General features: G+C 38.7%; 1 protein-coding gene across 22 annotated transcripts in view; it reads right to left on the bottom strand.

Annotated features, from left to right (window-relative positions):
* CCDC7 (coiled-coil domain containing 7) overlaps window positions 1–21,553 on the bottom strand; it is a 440,951-nt gene that overhangs the window by 26,134 nt on the left and 393,264 nt on the right. For 21 of the 22 annotated variants that reach the window (XM_050804671.1, XM_050804673.1, XM_050804674.1 and 18 more), the window contains 2 exons: window positions 21,093–21,179; window positions 6,367–6,450 (listed from right to left, as the gene is read on the bottom strand). In XM_050804671.1, coding sequence (XP_050660628.1) covers window positions 6,367–6,450; window positions 21,093–21,179 — 171 coding nt within the window. Of the gene's footprint in view, window positions 1–6,366; window positions 6,451–18,517; window positions 18,711–21,092; window positions 21,180–21,553 lie in introns of those variants that run through there. The other variant, XM_050804693.1, reaches the window with a different exon arrangement.

The raw sequence follows: 21,553 nt of genomic DNA, 5'->3' as shown, positions 1-21,553 counted from the left end.
AGCTTTTTGGATAAGTCTTTAGTGCTTTCTAGGTATATGATCATATCATCAGCAAACAGCAACAGTTTGATTTCCTCTTTACTGATTTGGATGCCCTTTATTTCTTTTCCTTGTCTGATTGCTCTGGCTAGGACTTCCAGTACTATGTTGAATAGACGTGGTGAGATTGGGCATCCTTGTCTTGTTCCAGTTCTCGGGGAATGCTTTCAAAACCCGTTTGGTATAATGTTGGCTGTGGGTTAGTCATAGATAGCTTTTATTACCTTAAATTATGTTCCTTTTATGCCAGTTTTGCTGAGGGTTTTAATCATAAAAGGATGCTGGATTTTGTCAAGTGCTTCTTCTGCATCTATTGAGATGATCATGTGATTGATTGTTGTTTTTAATTCTGTTTATGTGGTGTATCACATTTATTGACTTGCATATGTTAAACCATCCCTGCATATCTGGTATGAAACCCACTAGATCATGGTGGATTATCTTTTTGATATGCTCTTGGATTTGGTTTGCTAGTATTTTGTTGAGGATTTTTTCATCTATGTTCATCAGGGATATTGGTCTGTAGTTTTCTCTTTTTTTTTTGTTATGTCCTTCTCTGGTTTTGGTATTAGGGTGATACTGGCTTCATAGAATGATTTAGGGAGGATTCCTTCTTCTGTATCTTTTGGAATAATGTCAATAGGATTGGTACCAATTCTTCTTTGAATGTTGGATAGTTCAGCTGTGAATTCATTTGATCCTGAACTTTTTTTGTTGTTGGCAATTTTTAAATTACCATTTCAATCTTGCTGCTTGTTATTGGTCTGTTCAGAGATTCTATACCTTCCTGGTTTAATCTAAGGGGATTGTATATTTCCATGAATTTATCCATCTCCTGTAGATTTTCTAGTTTATATGGGTAAATGTGTTCAGAGTAGACTTGAATAATGTTTTCTATTTCTGTGGTATCAGTTGTAATAACTCCTGTTTCATTTCTAATTGAGCTTATTTGGATCTTCTCTCTTCTTTCCTTGGTTAATCTTGCTAATGGTCTATCAATTTTATTTATCTTTTCAAATAATCAGCTTTTTGTTTCATTTATCTTTTGTATTTTTTTGTTTGCTTGTTTCATTCTTGTTTAGTTCTGCTCTGATCTTTGTTATTTCTTTTCTTCTGCTGGGTTTGGGTCTGGATTGTTCTTGTTTCTCCAATTCCATGAGGTGTGACCTTAGATTGTCTATTTGTGCTCTTTCAGACTTTTTGATTTAGGCATTTAATGCTGTGAACTTTCCTCTTAGCAATGTTTTTGCTGTATCCCAGAGGTTTTGATTGGTTGTGTCACTATTATTGTTCAGTTCAAATAATTTTTAAATTTCCATCTTGATTTCACTCTTGACCCAGTGATCATTCAGGAGCAGGTTATTTAATTTCCATGTATTTGCATGATTTTTAGGGTTCCTTTTGGATTTGATTTACAATTTTATTCCACTGTGGTCTGAGAGTACTTGATATAATTTCGATTTTCTTAAATTTACTGAGACTTGTTTTGTGGCCTGTCATATGATCTGTCTTGGAGAATGTTCAATGTGCTGATGAATAGAATGTATATTCTGCAGTTGTTGAGTAGAATGCTCTGTAGATATCTGTTAAGTCCATTTGTTGTTGGGTAGAGTTCAAGTTCATTGTTTCTTTGTTGACTTTCTGTCCTGATGACTTGTCTAGTGCTGTCAGTGGAGTATTAAAGTCCCCCACTATTATTGTGTCATCTCATTTCTTAGCTCTGGTAGTAATTGTTTTATAAACTTGACATATCCAGTATTAGGTGCATATATATTTAGAATTGTGACATTTTCCTGTTGGATTAGCCCTTTTATCATTCTATAATGTCCCTCTTTGTCATTTTTAACTGCTGTTGGTTTAAGGTTTGTTTTGTCCAATATAAGAATAGCTACTCCTGTTTGCTTTTGATGTCCATTTGCACAGAACATCTTTTTCCACACCTTTACCTTAAGTTTATGTGAGTCCTTTTGTGTTGAGTCTCCTGAAGACAGCAGAAACTTGGTTGGTGAATTCTTATCTATTCTGCAATTCTGTATCTTTTAAGTGGAGCATTTAGGTCATTTACATTCAATGTTAGTATTGAGATGTGAGGTACTATTCCATTCATCATACCATTTGTAGCCTGAATACTTCCCACCCCACCCCACTGTGTTAATGTTATATGGGTCCTGTGAGATTTATGTTTTAAGGAGGTTCTATTTTGGTGTATTTTGAGTGTTTGAAGATTTAGAGCTCCTTTTAGCAGTTCTTATAGTACTGGCTAGGTAGTTGCAAATTATCTCAGCATTTGCTTATCTGGAAAAGACTGTATCTTTCCTTCATTTATGAAGCTCAATTTCACTGGATACAAAATTTTTGAGTGATTATTGTTTCATTTAAGGAGGCTAAAAATAGGACCCCAATTCCTTCTAACATGTAGGGTTTCTGCTGAGAAACCTGCTGTTAATATGACAGGTTTTCCTTTATAGGTTACCTGATGCTTTTGCCTCACAGCTCTTAAGATTCTTTTCTTTATCTTGACTTTAGATAACCTGATGACTATATGCCTACATGATGATCTTTTTGCAATGAATTTCCCAGGTGTTCTTTGATCTTCTTGTGTTTAGATGTCTAGATCTCTAGCAAGGTTGGAGAAGTTTTTCTTGATTATTCTCTCAAATATGTTTTCCAAACTTTTAGATTTCTCTTCTTCTCAGGAACTCCAATTATTCTCAGGTTTGAACATTTAACATAGTCCCAAACTTCTTGGAGTCTTTGTTCATTTTTCAAAATTCTTGTTTCTTTGTGTGTGATGGATTGAGTTAATTCAAAAGCCTTGTCATCGAGCTCTGAAGTTCTTTCTTCTGCTTGTTCAATTCTATTGTGGAGACTTCCCAGTGCACTTAGCATTTCTCTAAGTGTGTCGTTGAGCCAGGAAGAGAGGCATCACCAGAAATCAACCTTGGCAGCCCTTTGATTTTGAAGTTTTAGTGTTCAGAACTGTGAGAAAATCAATTTCGGATGTTTAAGGTACCCAGTGCAGTATTTTGTTCTGGCAATCTGGGCAGTGAATACACACATTGTCACCATACCCCCTTTTATGCTTTAATTATGGTTTCCTTGAATTCTGTGAACCTATTTATAATAACTGCTTTGTAGTCTTTGCCAAGTCTAACATCTTGCACTCCCACAGAATTTTTTGTTGCCTACTTTTCTTCCCCCTGTGTATGGGTTATGCTTTACTGTTTCTTTGAATGGCTCATAATTTTAAACTAAAAACTAGGCATTTTAGTTTTATTTATTTATAATGTATTTATGTTAAAATTTCAACTTTCTTTGATTCAGGAGTGACATGTGCAGGTTTGTTACCTGGGCATATTGCATGTCACTGAGGCTTGGAGTATGAATGATCCTATCACCAAGGTAGTGAGCACAGTACCCCATAGGTAGTTTTTTACCTCCCGCCCCCTGACTACCTCTCTACCAGTAGTCCCTGGTGTCTATTTTTACCATATTTATGTCCATATCTACCCAATGCTTAGCTTCCACTTATAAGTGAGGACACACTGTATTTGGTTTACTGTTCCCAGGGTTAATTTGCATAGGTTAATGGCCTCTGGCTGCATCCATGTTGCTGCAACAGACATGATTTCACTCTTTTTTATGGCTGTATAGTATTCCATTACATATATATGTACCAGATTTTCTTTATCCAATCCCCCACTGATGGGCACTTAGGTTGATTCCATGTCTTTGTGATTGTGAATAGTGTTGCAATGAACATATAAGTGCATGTGTCATTTTAGCAGAATCATTTATTTTCTTTTGGATACATATCCAGTAACGGGATTGCTGGATAGGATGGCAGTTCTGTTTTAAGTTCTTTGGGAAATCTCCACACTACTTTCCACAGTGGCTGAACTAATGTACATTCCCACCTACAGCCTTTCCAGCATCTGTTTTTTATTTTTATTTTTAAATAATAGCCATTCTGACTGGTGTTAGATGGTGGTTTTGATTCGCATTTCTCTGATGATTAGTGATGTGGAACATTTTCTCATGTTTGTTGGCAGCTTGTATATCTTCTTTTGAGAAGTGTCTGTTCATGTCTTTTGCTCACTGTTTAATGGGGCTGTTTTTTGCTTGCTGAACTGTTTATGTTCCTTACAGATTCTGGATATAGACCTTTGTCTTAACCATAGTTTGTGAATATTTTCTCCCATTATGTTGGTTGTCTGTTTACTCTGTTAGTAGTTTCTTTTGCTCTGCAGAAGCTCTTTCGTTTAATTAGGTCCCACTTGTCAATTTTTGGTTTTGTGGAAATTGCTTTTGAGGACTTAGTCATAAATTATTTTCCAAGGCCAATGTCCAGAATGGTGTTTCCTAATTTTTCTTTTAGGATTCTTATAGTTTGAAGTCTTACATTTAAATTTGTAATCTATCCTGAGTTAATTTTTGTATATGGTGAAAGGTAGGGGTCTAGTTTCATCTACATATGGCTAGCCAGCTATCTCAGCACCGTTTATTGCATAGGGAATCCTTTCTCCATTGCTTATTTTTGTTGACTTTGTCAAATATCAGATAGCTGTAGGTGTGTGGCTTTCTTTCTGGGTTCTGTATTCTGTTCCACTGGTCTACACGTCCGTTTTTGTATCAGTATCACACTGTTTTGGTTACTGTAGCCTTATAGTATAGTTTGAAGTCAGGTAATGTGATACTACAAGCTTTGTTCTTTTTGCTTATGATTGCTTTGGGTATTCAGGCTCTTTTTTTTTTTTTTTGGTTCCTATGAATTTTAGAATAAAAACTGGATATTTTGGATATTTTGGATGATATTATAGACAAATCTAGATATTGATTTGTTCATCATATTTCAAAACTTGCTGTTTGCTTTTTAGTGATTTCTTTTGACTATTTTACATTATTTTTCTCCACTACAAGAAGATTCTAATATTGTTCCTCCAGGAGCACTGCTTTTGGTATGCACACTGCCACTTTTGAATGATAGTGGTTTCAGGGGGACTCTCTTTAATGGCCTCTTTCCCTTATTTCTCTGTTAAGCTCCCTGCCTCTTTCAGTATCTCACCAAAGATCAAGGAAAAATATGCCTAACACTATTATTCCAGAAGTAAATTTAGTTGTTTAATCACTAAATCATGGAACACAATTAAATAACTTTACTGTAGCTGAGAGATTGTAAATTTACCTGATATTTTTATCAAATAGAGAGGATGGGTAGCCAATAAAATGACTATCTGTTATATTCCTCTTCTTATCACATTCACAAGTTAGTCTGTATGCTTTTACAAATTTAAGGCAACTTTCCTCTCTAAGCCAGAAATATAAAATGATAAGTACAGCATCTGTTTTCATTTTTTTCAACTTTCATTTTAAGTTCGGGGTACAAGCGCAAGTTTGTTACATAGGTAAACTTGTGTCATGGGGTTTTGTTGTATAGATTATTTCATCACCCAAGTATTAATCCTAGTACCCATTAGTTATTTTTCCTGATCCTGTCCCTCTTTCATCCTCCACTCTCCAAAAGGCCCCAGTGTGTGTTGTTCCCCTCTATGTGTCCATATGTTCTCATCATTTAGCTCCCATTTATAGGTGAGGACATGCAGTATTTGGTTTACTATTCCTGTGTTAGTTTGCTAAGGATAATGGCCTCCAGCTCCATCAATGTCCCTGCAAAGGACATGATCTTGTTTCTTTTTTATGTCTGCATAGTATTCCATGGTGTATATGTACCAACTTTTCTTTATCTAGTCTATTACTGATGGGCATTTGGGTTGATTTCATGTCTTTGCTATTGTGAATAGTGCTGCATTACTAAGGGTAAAGGTTCAATTCAGCCAGAAGATCTAACTATCCTAAATATAAGCATCTAACACATGAGCACCCAGATTCATAAAGCAAGTTCTTAGAGACCTTCAAAGAGACTTAGGCTCTAATACAATAATAGTGGGAGACTTCAACACCCCACTGAGAATATTAGACAGATAATTAAGACAGAAAATTGTTTCAGAGATATTCAGGACCTGAAGTCAGCATTGAATTACAGTATAGCATTTGAAATAATAGCATCAAGCATATATTTGGGTCACAACAGCCTTGCATTTTTATGGATTCTTTACCAATAAATAAGTTCTAAAACTAATTATATCTAACTAATGTTCCATTGATAGCAAATACTAGAGTTCCACAAATTACAGGAAGAAATTTATGAAGATATTTTCTCATGTAATGATGACTTACAGCTACAGTCATCATCAAAGAACCATATTTAATTTAACTTCAGAGCTAAATAAGCCATTAACAGGAGGCTTGAAAAATTCTTGTTCTTACCTGCATGCCTCTTTGACTGTATGTTTATTAGATCTTTTATTATATCTTTTTCATTAACACCTTTCAAGTGTTTTAGACCAGTCTCTATAAAAACAAAACAGATTTTCAAAATGCTTTGAAAGGTAAATTGTAACATATGTCTGTGTCTGTGTGTATGTGATGGTATATTTGTACATATAAATAGTAATAACTTAATTAGCATCAGTCATTAAAGAAGATGAATTAGTAAAAAAAAAAAAAAGCTCTGGACTGCAGAATTACAAAGCTTTAGAACTGGAAGCATTCTTAGCAATCATATAAGCCTAGGGAAGTTTAGTGATTTGAACAAAATCAGATATATAGTTAACTATAAAACTTATACAGAAATAGATGTTCGTTATTCCTAATCAGTGCTTTCTTCCATACAATGCCACCTCTTCTGCAAACTGAAATCATCCTAGAGAGTTTATAATAAGAATATAATTTTTAAGCATCTTCATACTTCATACAAGCATATCCATACACCAGGTATGGATATACCTTGTGAGGTGGAATATAATTTTATTCACAAGTCAACTTGTGAACTATGGTCTTTATAGTCACAGAAAGTTAACCATCAGGGAGAAATTCTCTGATTCTTCTAAGAATATTTTAGACCCTTTTTATGTCATGTAACTATAAGTTATGTGACAGCAGTGATTATTGTGGACTGGTAGAAAGTGCCCTCTCAGGTCCATTTAGAATGTAGACTTTGTAGATGGGGAGGAAGAAATGGGTGATTTTGCATTCGTATCAGCACTGAGATTAGATTCCTTTCCCTTTGAGTTTTGATATGATTTGAACTTTTTGCTTGCTTTTGAAACAACTACTAGGGTCAATGACAGAAAAATAAAATCAAAATTAATAAAGGGAATTCATATTAAAAATTGAATAATCTGGATTTATGAAGCTGGGTCATCTACTGGGCCTCAAGTTTTGTGGGTGAACTTGGGTCTTAGCAGAGCATGTGACTGTAGGGTGAAAACTGCAATGACTCAGACATCATAGAGTAGAAGTTTTGCTCTGGAGAAATGGTTGAGTCCATGAATAAATTTTAAAGCTGCACAATGACCTTTGCATCCCATATGTACCACCATTACAATCTGTATAGAAATAGGAACAATTTAGGGTATCATCTCCAAAATGAAAAGATGCATCAGATTGACAGAACAAGTCATTAATTTAATTAAAATATTTTGTGAAAATGATGACCTATAGCAATAACAACAACAACAAAAAACCTGGGGAACAGTAGCAGACATGCTTTAACCTTTTTAGTTATTTCCCTGACTTGTATAAGCAAGGAGTATTGATTCATTTGAGTTGATAAGCAAAAGTTTCTTAGATCAGTAATGAGTATTTGAGGACAGATAGGTTTAAGCACTAATACAAAATTATGTGCTAGAGAAATATAATTTAGTAAGAGTCACAATTTTCCTTCTTCATAACATCCTCCCAGTACTTTACATCTCTTTTTAAAAGTGTTACACATGGATTTTATTGAGCTTTCTTTTTAAAAAAGTGTAATATATCATACGATTTGCCCTTGTAAAGCATCTAATTCAAATATTTTAATATATTCACAGAGTTGTTAAACCATCACCACAGTCATTTTTAGAATCTACTTCAGATTTATTCTAATTAATTTCTGTAAACTATACAAGCATTTCTGCCAAATTTTCTATTCCCTCTTCCTGACATTTATACTGTAGTTATACCTATAAATATTAAAACCATTGTTATAATTATTTATCTATATAGCTTTATGCCTTTTAAAGAACGGAGAAAAGAAAGAAGAACAAGTACATATTTATGTTTATTACATGAACATTCTTGTTTATAGTTTCTGGTTCTTTTTATTATTTCCTGTGAATTTGAGTTACCATCTATTGTCATTTTCTTCCTCTGGCATAGTATTGCTCCCAGCCATTTCCTTTGTGCTGCTATTGTCAAACTTATTGCATGTCTATTACATGTCTTTTATGTGATAGGCCCCAAAATACAGTTACATATCAATTTTATATATCTATGTATGGTACCACACAATTACATTTTAAATCAATTAAGAGAAGAAAAAACAAAATATGCATTTATAGAGTATTATGTAATAGAATTATTTCACTAATGCATTTGTTGAAAAAATTACGATGTGAGGAAACTTGTCAGCCTGAGGAACTTTCTTAAGTATTTTTTCTATAGCATGGCCTGATACCAACTAACCCTGCAAATTTTTATTTATTTGATATTTTTATTTGAGTTTCATTTTTAAAAATAATTTTGCAAAACATAAGATTATTGGTTGATATTTTTTTCTTGCAGCCCTTTGGAAATGCCATCCCACTGCCTTCTGGCCTCCATCATTTTTTTTTTTCCCCAAGATGGAGTCTCTCTCTGTCACCCAGACTGGAGTGCAGTGGCACGATCTTGGCTCACTGCAACCTCCACCTCCTGGGTTCAAGTGATTCTCCTGCCTCAGCCTCACGAGTAGCTGGGATTACAGGCCCATACCACCATGCCCAGCTAATTTTTGTATTTTAGTAGAAACTGGGTTTCACCAGGTTGGCCAGCCTGGTCTCAAGCTGCTGACCTCAAGTGATCCACCCGCCTCAGCCTCCCAAAGTGCTGGGATTACAAGCGTGAGCCACCGTGCCTGGCCTTGGCCTCCATAGTTTCTGATGCTATGTCACCTATTAATCTTACTAGAATTAACTTTTGTATAGTTACAGTCATGTAACTAATGATGTTTGCACCACGTATAAGATGGTGATTCCAAAAGATTGTAATGGAGCTGGAAATTTCTATCATGTAGTGATGTAACCATTGTAACATCTTAATGCAATGAATTACTCACATGCCTGTGATGATGCTGGTGTAAACAAACCTACTCTGTTGCCAGATATATAAAAATATAACACATAGAATTATGTACAGTACATAACACTTGATGATAACAATAAAAAGCTATGTTACTGGTTTATATATTTACTAGACTTGTTTATTTTTATTTGAGTATGTATACTGCTACTTACAAAAAATGTTAATTGTGAAACAGCCTCAGACAGGTCCCTCAGGATGTATTCCAGAAGAAGGCATCGTTATCATAGGAGATGAAAGCTTCATGTGTGTTATTTCCCCTGAAGACTTTCCATTGGGGCAAGATTTGGAGGTGGAAGAGAGTGATGATATTGATGATCCTGATTCTGTGTAGGTCTAGGCTAATGTGTGTATTTGTGTTTCAGTTTTTAACAAAAATACTTTAAAAGTAAAAAAAAAAAAAAATTAAACAGAAAGCATCTTATTGAATAGGCATATAGAAAAAGAAAATATTTTTGTACAACTGTACAATGTGTTTGTGTTTTAAGTTAAATGTTATTATAAGAGTTCAAAAATTAAAAAAATTAAAAAGTTTATAAAGTTAAGAAGTTACAGTAAGCTAAGGTTATTTTTAAGGAAAGATTTTTAAAAATAAATTTCATGTAGCCTAAGTGTACACACAGTGTTTATAAAGTCTACTGTAGTGTATAATAATGTCCTAGACCTTTGCATTCACTCACTGCTCATTCACTGACACACCCAGAGCAACATTCAGTCTTGCAAGCTCTATTCATGGTAAGTGCCCATACAGGTGTACCACTTTTTATCTTTTATATGGTATTTTTACTGTATCTTTTCTATGTTTAGATACAGAATTGCTTACTCTTGTGTTACCATTGCCTGCAGAATTCAGTCCAGTAACATGCTTTACAAGTTCGTAGCCTAGGAGCAATAGGCTATACAACATAGCCTAGGTGTGTAGAAAGCTATACCACCTAGGTTTGTGTAAGTATGTAACTTTATGATGTCTGCATGATGATGAAGTTGCCTAACTATGTATTTCTCAGGACACATTTCCATCATTAGACAACACATGACTGTAGTTGTTCTCTTGACACTTTAAGGTTTTCACTTTGTCTCTCAACGTTTTTACTATGTTGGATCTGGTTGTGAATTTTATTGTGTTTATATAACTGGATTTAATTGAGCTTGGATAGGTGGACTAGTATTTTACATCAAATACTTTTCAAAATTTTCAGCCATAATTTCTTTAAATTATTTTGTTCTTTCTCTCCTAGTAATCCTATTACTTTAAATTTACAGATTATTTATTCTGTTAAAACTACTCTTGAGCCCCTCTAGTGAATTTTTCTTTGGTTTTTGTACTATCAACTCTAGAATTTTCTTTTTACGTGCACTAAAACATCATATTGAATCCCATAAATATGCTCAATTATAAATCAAAATACTTTCAATCTTTTTGTTAATATTCTCTATTTGGTGAGACATTCTCATCATATCTTCCTTTCATGCTTAAGCATAGATTTTATGAATTATTTTAAATATTTATAAGAATTGTTTTGTAGTCTTTCCCTGCTATGCCAAACATTTGGCATCCTCATAAAAGTTTCTGTTGCATTTTTCCTTTGTATGGGACACATCTTCTTGTTTTTTTTTTTCTTTTTTGCTTGCCTATCATATTTTGCTAAAATTTGGCTTTTTAGATAGCAAACCTACATACGAATTTCTTGTTTACTTTTTGGAATCTTGTTGTGTACATGTTTCCTTATTTAGCTATGTGGGTGGACTATTTTCTATTTTACTGAAGTCTTCTCCTGCAACATGAAGCTTCTAATGTTATTCCTTTGTGGGCACAGATGTGTATACACATGTATTAGGGTTCTCTAGAGGGAAAGAATAGGATATATATATGTAATATGTATGTATATATATATTTTATATATATATCCATATATAAGAACTAATAGGATATATATATTTATTAAGTATTGACTCACATGATCACAAGGTCCCACAATAGGTCAGCTCCTGCAAGCTGAGGAGCAAGGAGAGCCAGTCAAGTCCCAAAACTGAAGAACCTGGAGTCCAATGTTTGAGGTCAGGAAGCATCCAGCACAGGAGAAAGATGTAGGCTGGGAGGCTAGGCCAGTCTAGTCTTTTTACATTTTTCTGTCTGCTTTATATTCTAGCCACACTGGTAGCTGATTAGATGGTACCCACCCAGATTAAGGGTGGGTCTGCCTTTCCAGTCCACTGACTCAAATGTTAATCCCCTTTGGCAACACCCTCACAAACACACCCATAATTAATACTTTGCATCCTTCAATCCAATCAAGTTGACACTCAGTATTAACCATCATAAGTCCACCCCTTATCAATTTGAACCCATACACATCTCCTGAGATCATACACAATCTTTAAATAAAGGCAACAATAAAGTCATAATTATGCCTAACATAATACAACTATCCTTCATACAACCAGAAACACACAAATCCCCAACCCAAATACTATTACCTAAAGTTAACAATACTTAAATGCTGATATGAAGTCAATAAATCTTATGTCACATGATAAAGGAAAAAGGAAATAAAATGAAGATATGTTCTTAGTACAAGTGTATACATGCACAAATTTGTTTTTAACAAAAGAAGGAGGAAATACTCATGACAATTACAGTCCTCATTTCTGCAGCTGGTCACGTTGTTGTAGCTGGCATTGGTGACTGCCTTCTTCTACTTATGCATTCTGTATTCCCTTTGCCTTCAGCAAGCACCTCAGCAGGCTATGGAATTTTTTCCCGGTGGTGTGACCCAAACCTTCATTCCTAAAGGGTCTGTGCTATTTGCAGTCCTGCCTGGATTGGGCTGTTGTAATTCCCCATTGACCTTAATCACAGGGCATGGTAATACTAAGAGATGTGCTGATGAATCTCCTGTATTCCATGCATACTCTTCCTAATCTCCATTGTGGAGTTGTAGACTGAATTCATCTTGATAGTCCAGGTCAATCGCCCAAGCCAACACTGTAGCCCCCTTCTTAGCCTGTTGACTTAAAGGTAGGAGGTACCCAAAGTGTCCATGTGGCACTCTTAACTTCAGGTTAATTGAATTGTTGTTGTGTCTCCTGGTGACAGCATTCCTCTCTCTGGAATTAAGACCTCTAGGTGAGCAGAAAGTAATATCACAGGAACAAGAAGCAAAAGTTTTGCTAGTGGATCACTAGGGGTGATGGTGAGTGGTGCCACTTCCCACTTCCACCCCATGATTCCTGGACCCGTGAATCCTGGCTATGGGAGAAACAGTACCATATATTGGATGCTGATTCAGAGAATACATGGCCTTATGGAGAACTCTGTCCCAGCCCTGCAAAGTATCGTCACCTAGTTGGCATTGTAATGGTGACTTCAAAAGGCCATTCCAGCTGCTTCAGGATAATGGGGAACATGGTAAGACCAGTGAATTCCATGAGCATGAGTCCACTGCTGCACTTTTTTTTTTTTTTTTTTTTAACAATTTAAACAGGTTTATTCTGAGCCAACATGAATGACCATGGCCCAGGGAACAGTCTCAAGAGTTCTTGAGAAAGTATGCCCAAGGTAGTTGAATTACAGTTTGGTTTTATACATTTTAGGGAGACAGAAGTTATAAGCAAAGACATAAATCAATACATGGAAGGTATACTTTGGTTCAGATAAAAAAAGCAGGGCATCTTAAAAGGTCATGGGCTTCCAGGTTGGAGGTAGATTCAAAGATTTTCTGACTGGCAATTGGTTGAAACAGTTAGGCTTTGTCTAAAGACTTGAAGTCAGTGGAAAGAAATGCTTTAGTCAAGATAAGAGGGATTGTCGAAGCCAAAGTCTTTGTTATGTAGATGAAGCCTCACAGGTCTTTAGAGAGAATAGATGACAAATGTCTCTTTTCGGGACTTAAAAGATGGCAGGCACTTAGTTAATCTCTCCTATATTTGGGAAATGCCTGGAAAGGAACTTCCTGGCTACATTAATGGAGATTCTCTATGGATAGAAATTTCTCCCACAAAAAATATGGTTTTACAAGGCCATTTTAAAACATGTGTTTTTTTTCTTTTCTTTTTTTTTTTTTTTATTATACTTTAAGTTCCAAGGTACATGTGAACAACATGCAGGTTTGTTACATAGGTTTACATATGCCATGTTGGTGTGCTGCACCTATCAACTCGTCATTTACATTAGGTATTTCTCCCAATGCTATACCTCCCCCAGCCCCCTACCCCCTGACAGGCCCCAGTGTGTGATGTTCCCCACCCTGTGTCCACGTGTTCTCATTGTTCAACTCCCACCTATGAATGAGAACATGCTACTGCCACACTTCTTTAGCCATAAAGTGAGTGCCTTGGTCAGAGGCAATGCTGTGTAGAGCATCATGTGTATAAGGCATTCTGTGAGTCCATGGATGGTAGTCTTGGCAGCAGCATTGCATGCAGGATAGGCAAACCCATACCCGGAGTAAGTGTCTATTCCAGTGAGGACAAACCTCTGCCCTTCCCATGATGGAAAAGGCCCCATATAATCAACCTGCCACCTACCACCAGGTACTGAGGAATGGTGCTCAGTGTTAGTCTCTGCCCTGGCAAATTGGGCACTCAGCAGTGGCTGTAGCCAGATCAGTCTTGGTGAGTGGAAGTCCACATTGCTGAGTCCATGTGTAACCTCCATCCCTGCCACCATGGCCACTTTGTTCATGGGCCCATTGGGCAATGACAGGCATGGCTGGGGAAAGACGCTGACTGGTGTTCACAGAACGGGTCATCCTATCCACTTGATTATTAAAATCCTCCTCTGCTGAGGTTACCCGTTGGTGAGCACTCACATGGGATACAAATATCTTCAGTTTTTGACCATTCAGAGAGGTCCATTCACATACCTCTTCCCCACATTTCTTTGTCACCAATTTTTCAATCATGCTTCTTTCAAGACCCCGACCATGCAGACAAACTATTGGCTCCAACCCATGAATCAATATATAACCACACATCTGGCCATTTCTCCTTCCATGAAAAGTGCACAACCAGGTGCACTGCTCAAAGTTCTGTCCACTGAGAAGATTTCCCTTCACAGCTGTGTTTCAGGGATGTCCTAGAAATGGGCTGTAGTGCTATAGTTGTCCACTTTCTAGTGGTGCTTGCATAACATGTTTCACTCGCGTCAGTGTGAAGAGACCATCAAACAGGCTTTGTGTGAGCAACAAGGCTGTTTATTTCACCCGGGTGTAGGCGGGCTGAGTCCGAAAAGAGAGTCAGTGAAGGGGAGATAGGGGTGGGGCCGTTTTATAAGATTTGGGTAGGTAAAGGAAAATTACAGTCAAAGGAGGGTTGTTCTCTGGCGGGTAGGAGTGAGGGTCACAGGATGCTCTGTGAGGGAGCTTTTTGAGCCAAGATGAGCCAGGAGAAGGCATTTCACAAGGTAATGTCATCAGTTAAGGCAGGAACAGGCCATCTGGATGTATACGTGCATGTCACAGGGGATACAATGGCTTAGCTTGGGCTCAGAGGCCTGATATTCCTGTCTTCTTATATTAATAAGAAAAATAAAATGAAGTAGTGGTAAAGTGTTGGGGTGGCAAAAGTTTTTGGGGGTGGTATGGAGAGATAATGGGCGATGTTTCTCAGGGCTGCTTTGAGCGGGATTGGGGCGGTGTGGGAACCTAAAGTGGGAGAGATTAAGCTGAAGGAAGACTTTGTGGTAAGGGGTGATATTGTGGGGTTGTTAGAAGGAGCATTTGTCATACAGAATTATTGGTGATGTCCTGGATACGGTTTTGTATGAATTGAAAAACTAAATGGAAGAGAAGGAGAAAAACAGGTATTAAAGGACTAAGAATTGGGAGGACCCAGGACATCCAATCAGAGAGTGCCTAAGGAGGTTCAGCATAATTACTCGCTTGGTTGGTGAGTTTTTAGGCTCTATCCAAGTTTTTGGGGTACAGTTCAAGTTGGGCTGGTGTCTGGAAAGAGACTGGGGCCTAATAAAAGGAAGCATCCATACAGGAGCTCAAATGGGCTATACCCTGTAGCATTCTGAGGACAGGCCTGAATTCTGAGAAGGGCAAGTGGTAAAAGTATTGTCTAGTCCTTTTTAAGTTAGTGGCTAAGCTTGGTGAGGTGTGTTTTTAAAAGACCATTAGTCCGTTCTACCTTTCCTGAAGAATAAGGATGGGTAAGGGATATAAAGGTTTCACTGAATACCAAGAGCCTGAAAAACTGCTTGGGTGATTTGACTAATAAAGGCTAGTCTGTTATCGGACTGTATAGAGCTGGGAAGGCCAAACTGAGGAATTGTGTGTGACAGAGGGGAAGAAATGACCACAGTGGCCTTCTCAGACCCTGTGGGAAAGGTCTTTAAAAGTATTAAAGCAGCAGCAGCCACTGCATGCAGACATAAAGGTTAGGCTAAAACAGTAAGGTCAAGTTGTTTGGACAGAAAGGCTACAGGGCGCGGTCCTGGCTCTTGTGTAAGAATTCTGACCGCACTAACCGTGCCTAGGAAGGAAAGGAGTTGTTGTTTTGTAGAAGGGATTGGGGTTTAGGAGATTAGCCAGACACGAGCCGCAGGGAGAGCATATGTGTTTTCATGAGAATTATGCTGAGATAGGTGACAGATGAGGAAGAAATATGGGCTTGACTGAAGTAATGGGGGCTGTCTGTGAAGCCTTGTGGCAGTACAGCCTAGGTAATTTGCTGAGCCTGATGGGTGTCAGGGTCAGTCCAAGTGAAAGCAAAGAGAGGCTGGGATGAAGGGTGCAAAGGAATAGTAAAGAAAGCATGTTTGAGATCCAGAACAGAATACTGGGTTGTGGAGGGAGGTATTGAGGATAGGAGAGTATATGGGTTTGGCACCACGGGGTGGATAGGCCAGACAATTTGGTTGATAAGGCACAGATCCTGAACTAACCTGTAAGCCTTGTCTGGTTTTAGGACAGGTAAAATGGTGGAATTGTAAGGGAAGTTTATAGGTTTTAAAAGGCCACGCTGTGATAACAGGCTTTAATCCTTTTAAAGCATGCTGTGGGATGGGATATTGGCATTGAGCAGGGTAAGAGTGATTAGGTTTTAATAGGATAGTAAGGGATGCATGATCAGTCGCTAAGGAGGGAGTAGAGGTGTCCTATACTTGTGGTTTAAGGTGGGGAGATACGAGGGGAGGATGTGAAGGAGGCTTTGAACTGGGGGAAAAGGTGGCAATGAGGTATAGCTGTAGCCCAGGAATAGTCAGGGAAGCAGATAATTAAAATGTCTCAACCTAATAAGGGAGCTGGGCAGGTCGGGATAACTAAAAAGGAGTGCATAAAAGAATGTTGTCCAAGCCGGCACCAGAGTTGGGGAGTTTCAACAGGTTTAGAAGCCTGGCCGTCAATACCCACAACAGTTATGGAGGCAAAGAAAATAACCCCTTGAAAAGAATGTAATGTGGAGTGAGTAGCCTCTGTATTGATTAAGAAGGGGATGGACTTACCCTCCACTGTGAGAGTTACTAAAGTGTCTGTGATGGTCCTGTAGGCTTCCGAGGCAATCAGGCAGCGTCAGTCTTTAGCCACTAAGCCAAGAAGATCTGGGAAGGAGTCAGTCAGAGAGCCTTGGACCAGAGTTCCAGGGGCTCTGGGAGTGGCTGCCAGGCGAGGTGGACAGTCCGATTTCCAGTGGGGTCCCATACAGATGGGACACAACTTAGGAGGAATCCCAGGCTGCAGGCATTCCTTGGTCCAGTGGCCAGATTTCCAGCACTTGAAGAAAGTTCCTTGGGGAAGCGGTCCTGGAGGAACGCCTGGTCACTGTGGTTTAGGCATTTGGAAGTTCTTGTGTGCTGGAGATGTGGCTGGGATTTTGTCTAACAGTGGAGGCATGTAATTGTAACTTTTCTTTATTATTGTACACCTTGAAGGCAAGGCTAATTAAGTCCTGTTGTGGGGTTTGAGGGCCGGAATTTAATTTTTGGAGCTTTATTTAACAATAATTATTACATTGCCCTTAATATTTACAGGTATAATATGTATAACAATAGCACAAATACTGGGGAAAGAAAATAAAGCTATATATATATTATTTAATGTCGGGAGCGGATTGGGTAATAAAATAAAATGCATATTGAGAATAAGACGGCCTTCTGACCTTCCAGGGTCTAGGGCTATAAAACGTCTAGGGTTGCTGCCAAATGAGCCATGAACTGGGCTGGGTTTTTATATTTGATGAAAAAGAGCCTAAATGCTAACTGATTTGGGAGAGGTCGGATAAAGAAAAAGGAGCATTAATCTTGACTATGCCTTTAGCTTCAGCCACCTTTTTAAGAGGAAATTGCTGGGCAGGTCGGGGAGGGCTAGTGGTAGAATGAAACTGTAAGCTGGACCGGGTGTGAGGAGGGGAGGTGATAAAAGAATTATAGGATGGGGGAGTGGAGGCTGAGGAAGAACTGGGACCTGGCGAGGAGCAGCCTGGGGAGGAGGGGAGAGGTCAGATGGGTCTGTAGAAAAGGAAGATTCAAAAGACTCAGCGACGCTTGGGGCTGGGACTGAGGGGACAGGTGGGAGGGGAAGAAGGAAGATTTGGGATAAGTCTCATTGGGAGCAGAGACTAGGGAGGGACCAATGTGTAAAAGAATGCCTGAACATCAGGCACCTCAGACCGTTTGCCCATTTTACAACAAGAATTATTTAGGTCTTGTAGGATGGAGAAATTGAAAGTGCCATTTTCTGGCTATTTGGAACCATTGTCAAGTTTGTATTGGGGTCAAGCAGTATTGCAGAAGAAAATTTAGATTTTAGGTCAGGTGAGGGTTGAAGAGGTTTTAAGTTCTCGAGAACACAGGCCAAGGGAGGAGGAGGACGAATGGAGGGTGGAAGGCTGCCCATAGTGAAGGAGGCAGGTTTAAAGAGAAGGGGTAGAGACACGGAGAGAAGGGGTGGGGGGTGCTTGCCCCCTAGGAAAGTGGTGCTTGCTGCTAAGGGTGAAGGACCAAGGCAGGCGTCCCCGCGTGGTCAGACACCTCTGAAACGTGGGTGAATAATCAGGCAGGCGTCCCCGTGTGATTAAACACCAAGGGAAGACTGTCTTCCCGAGTCTGTGACCGGCGCCGGAGTTTTGGGTCCACCGATAAAACGCATCTCCTTTGTCTCTACCGGGAAAGGAAAGGAACTGAAATGAAGAGAAGGGAGAGATTGAAGTGTGGCGCCAAGATTGAAAGGAGAAAAGAGGTTGAGAGATAGTGAGAGAGGTTGGAGAAGAGACTAAAGAGAGGCTGCTTACCCGATTTAAAATTGGTGAGATGTTCCTGGTGCTGGTTAGTCTGAGGACCAGAGGCCATAGGTGGATCTTTCACAGAACAAAGAGCGGGAGGACAGGGGATTGATCTCCCAAGGGAGGTCCCCCAATCCAAGTCACGGCACCAAAATTTCACTCGCGTCCCATGTGAAGAGACAACCAAACAGGCTTTGTGTGGGCAACAAGGCTGTTTGTTTCACCTGGGTGCAAGCGGGCCGAGTTCGAAAAGAGAGTCAGCGAAGGGAGATAGGGGTGGGGCCGTTTTATAGGATTTGGGTAGGTAAAAGAAAATTACAGTCAAAGGGGGGTTGTTCTCTGGTGGGCAGGAGTGAGGGTCACAAGGTGCTCGGTGGGGGAGCTTTTTGAGCCAAGATGAGCCAGGAGAAGGAATTTCACAAGGTAATGTCATCAGTTAAGGCAGGAACAGGCCATCTGGATGTATACATGCAGGTCACAGGGGATATGATGGCTTAGCTTAGGCTCAGAGGCCTGACAACATGCAGAACCATCTGTGAACCAGGCCTTAGTCTTTTCTTCCTCTGTCCACTGATCATAAGGAACTCCCCATAAGGCCACTGGTGCAGGCTAGGGGAGAGCAGGCAGGGTGGCAGGAGTGGGGACCATGGGCATTTGAGCCACTTCTCATGTAACTCACTTGTGCCTTCAGGACCTGCTCAAGCCCGATCATGTACATACCACTTCCATTTGATAATGGAATGCTGCTGTGCATGCCCCACTCTATGGCTAGACAGGTCAGCAAGCACCCAGTTCATGATAGGTAGTTCAGGTCACATGGTGACTAGATGACCCATAGTCAAGTGTTCAGTTTCTACCAAAACCCAGTAACAGGACAAGAGCTATCTCTCAAAAGGAGGGCATCTTTTTCCTTGCTGGCTGCTTCCTGCCCTCGCACACTGGACTCCAAGTTCTTCAGATTTCTGCTCATATAAATTAGAAAACTCAAGCAGTTCTTTTGGAGTGTAGTGCACTTCCATGGGGTTACACTTTGAACTGCTGGGACTTTAGTCTAGTTATAGGTCTAGAAGCAAACAGGGATGTTGGGGGTGGTTCCTGAGGAGAATAAACATTATCTTGCCTGGCAACTGCCTCAGGGGAGGCCATCACTGTTGCCTCAGGCAGCACAGAGTTTATCTTCTCAGACAAAGATGCAAAGGCTTGTGGCAGCATGGGTTGGGGAGGGGATGTTGCCACTACTGGGGATGGGGAAGCTGTTGCTTCTGGTAAAAAAGATTCATCAGAGTTTACAAACTCAGTGTCTCCAGCTTCATTTGGTCCTTCCACACATCCCCATTCCAAGGTTCAGGATCTCATTCTTTTTCAATCAATGCCCTCACTTTAAGAGTAGACACCTGGCAAGGCTGTGCATGCACCTTTCATTGCAGGTCAGCCACTTGCATGATAAGAGCTTGTGTATGTTTTTCTACAATTTCAGCTCTTTATCAGTGTTCTCCACACTATTATAAGTAGAGTCCTTAACATTTTTGTGTTTAATCATATTAAGCAGCCAACTCCAGAAACCCCAAAACCAACAAAAGAAACTCCATCCTTAATATTCTGTTCCTCTAGAACCACTCCTGGTACCAAAATCTGTATTAGTTAGGATTCTCTAGAGGGAAAGAAGTAATAGAAGATAGATATAGATATAGATAGATGGGAGTTTATTAAGTATTAACTCACATGAGGGCAGGAAGCATCTGCACAGGAGAAAGATATAGGCTGGGAGGCTAGGTCAGTCTAGTCTTTTCACATTTTTCACCTGCTTTATATTCTAGCCATGCTGGCAGCTGATTAGATGGTGCCCACCCAGATTAAGGATGTGTCCGCCTTTCCCAGCCCACTGACTCAAATGTTAATCTCCTTTGGCAACACCCTCACAGACACACCAGGATCAGTACTTTGAATCCTTCAATCCAATCAAATTGACAGTATTAACCATCATAACACACAATCACTTTTGGATGAGAGTTGTTTTAACAGGGCTCTCTTCATCTGTCTCTTTCCCTTATGTCTCTGTTAAGCTCTCTGCCTCTTTGGGTACAACACCAAAAATTAAGGAGAAGTGTGTCACTGTTTCACCACTAAAAATGCAGTAGTATAGTTTTTGAACTATATAACAAAACTAAAGCAGTTGAAACATTGTCGATTTGCCTGATAACATAATGATATAAGAGGGAATGGGTAACCAATGAAATAATTATCAGTTATATTCATCTTGTTATCATGTTCATAAGCTAGCAATTCTGCTTTTGCAAATACAAAGCAACTTTCCTAATTAGCCATAAATAGAAAGTAAATTGAAGAGCATTTGAAATGTTTCTGCAAGCACTTTCTAAGGTCATTATAGCATTAGACTTTTATGGATAACTTTTTAAATAAATGAGCCCTAAAGTTAATTTTCTATTGAGAATAAATACTAGAGTTCAACTAATTATAGGAGGAAATTCACGAAGACTTTTTCTCATGTAATAATTACATATAGGTACTGTTGTCATTAGAGATACATACTTAAACTCCAGAGAAGATAGTAAACCATAAGTAGATTTAAAAATTCTTATTCTTACCAGGGTGACTCTTTCTCTTTAACTGTGTCTTCATTGCATTATTTATTGTACCTCTCACAGTTGCACGACGCAATCGTTCATCAGTCTCTATAAAAGCAAACAGATTTCAAAACACTTTTCTAACATAAATATTAACGTGTGTGTGCATGTGTCTAATACCATCCTAATTAATATTCTTCATTAGAGTAGAAGAATTATAATAAAATGTCCAGATTGTAGCAACATAGGAACTTAAATTGAAAGGACAATTAACAATCATATAAACCTCATTATATGTATACCATATAGCAAGTAATAACAAAATTGAGGCACAGACTTATGCTACCCTATTTCTTAACTATTTTTTCCATATAATGCAATCTCATATGCAAATTTAAATCACACTAGTTTGTGGTAATAACATAACTTTCAAGGATATATTAAGAACATATGCATGTTGTAGGGGTATATCTGGTGAGGTG

The sequence above is a fragment of the Macaca thibetana genome, chromosome 9 (genome assembly GCF_024542745.1).
Source record: "Macaca thibetana thibetana isolate TM-01 chromosome 9, ASM2454274v1, whole genome shotgun sequence".
Lineage (NCBI taxonomy): Eukaryota > Metazoa > Chordata > Mammalia > Primates > Cercopithecidae > Macaca > Macaca thibetana.
Note: the sequence above shows the minus strand (reverse complement) of the source record. Positions and strands in the feature narration are given on the sequence as shown.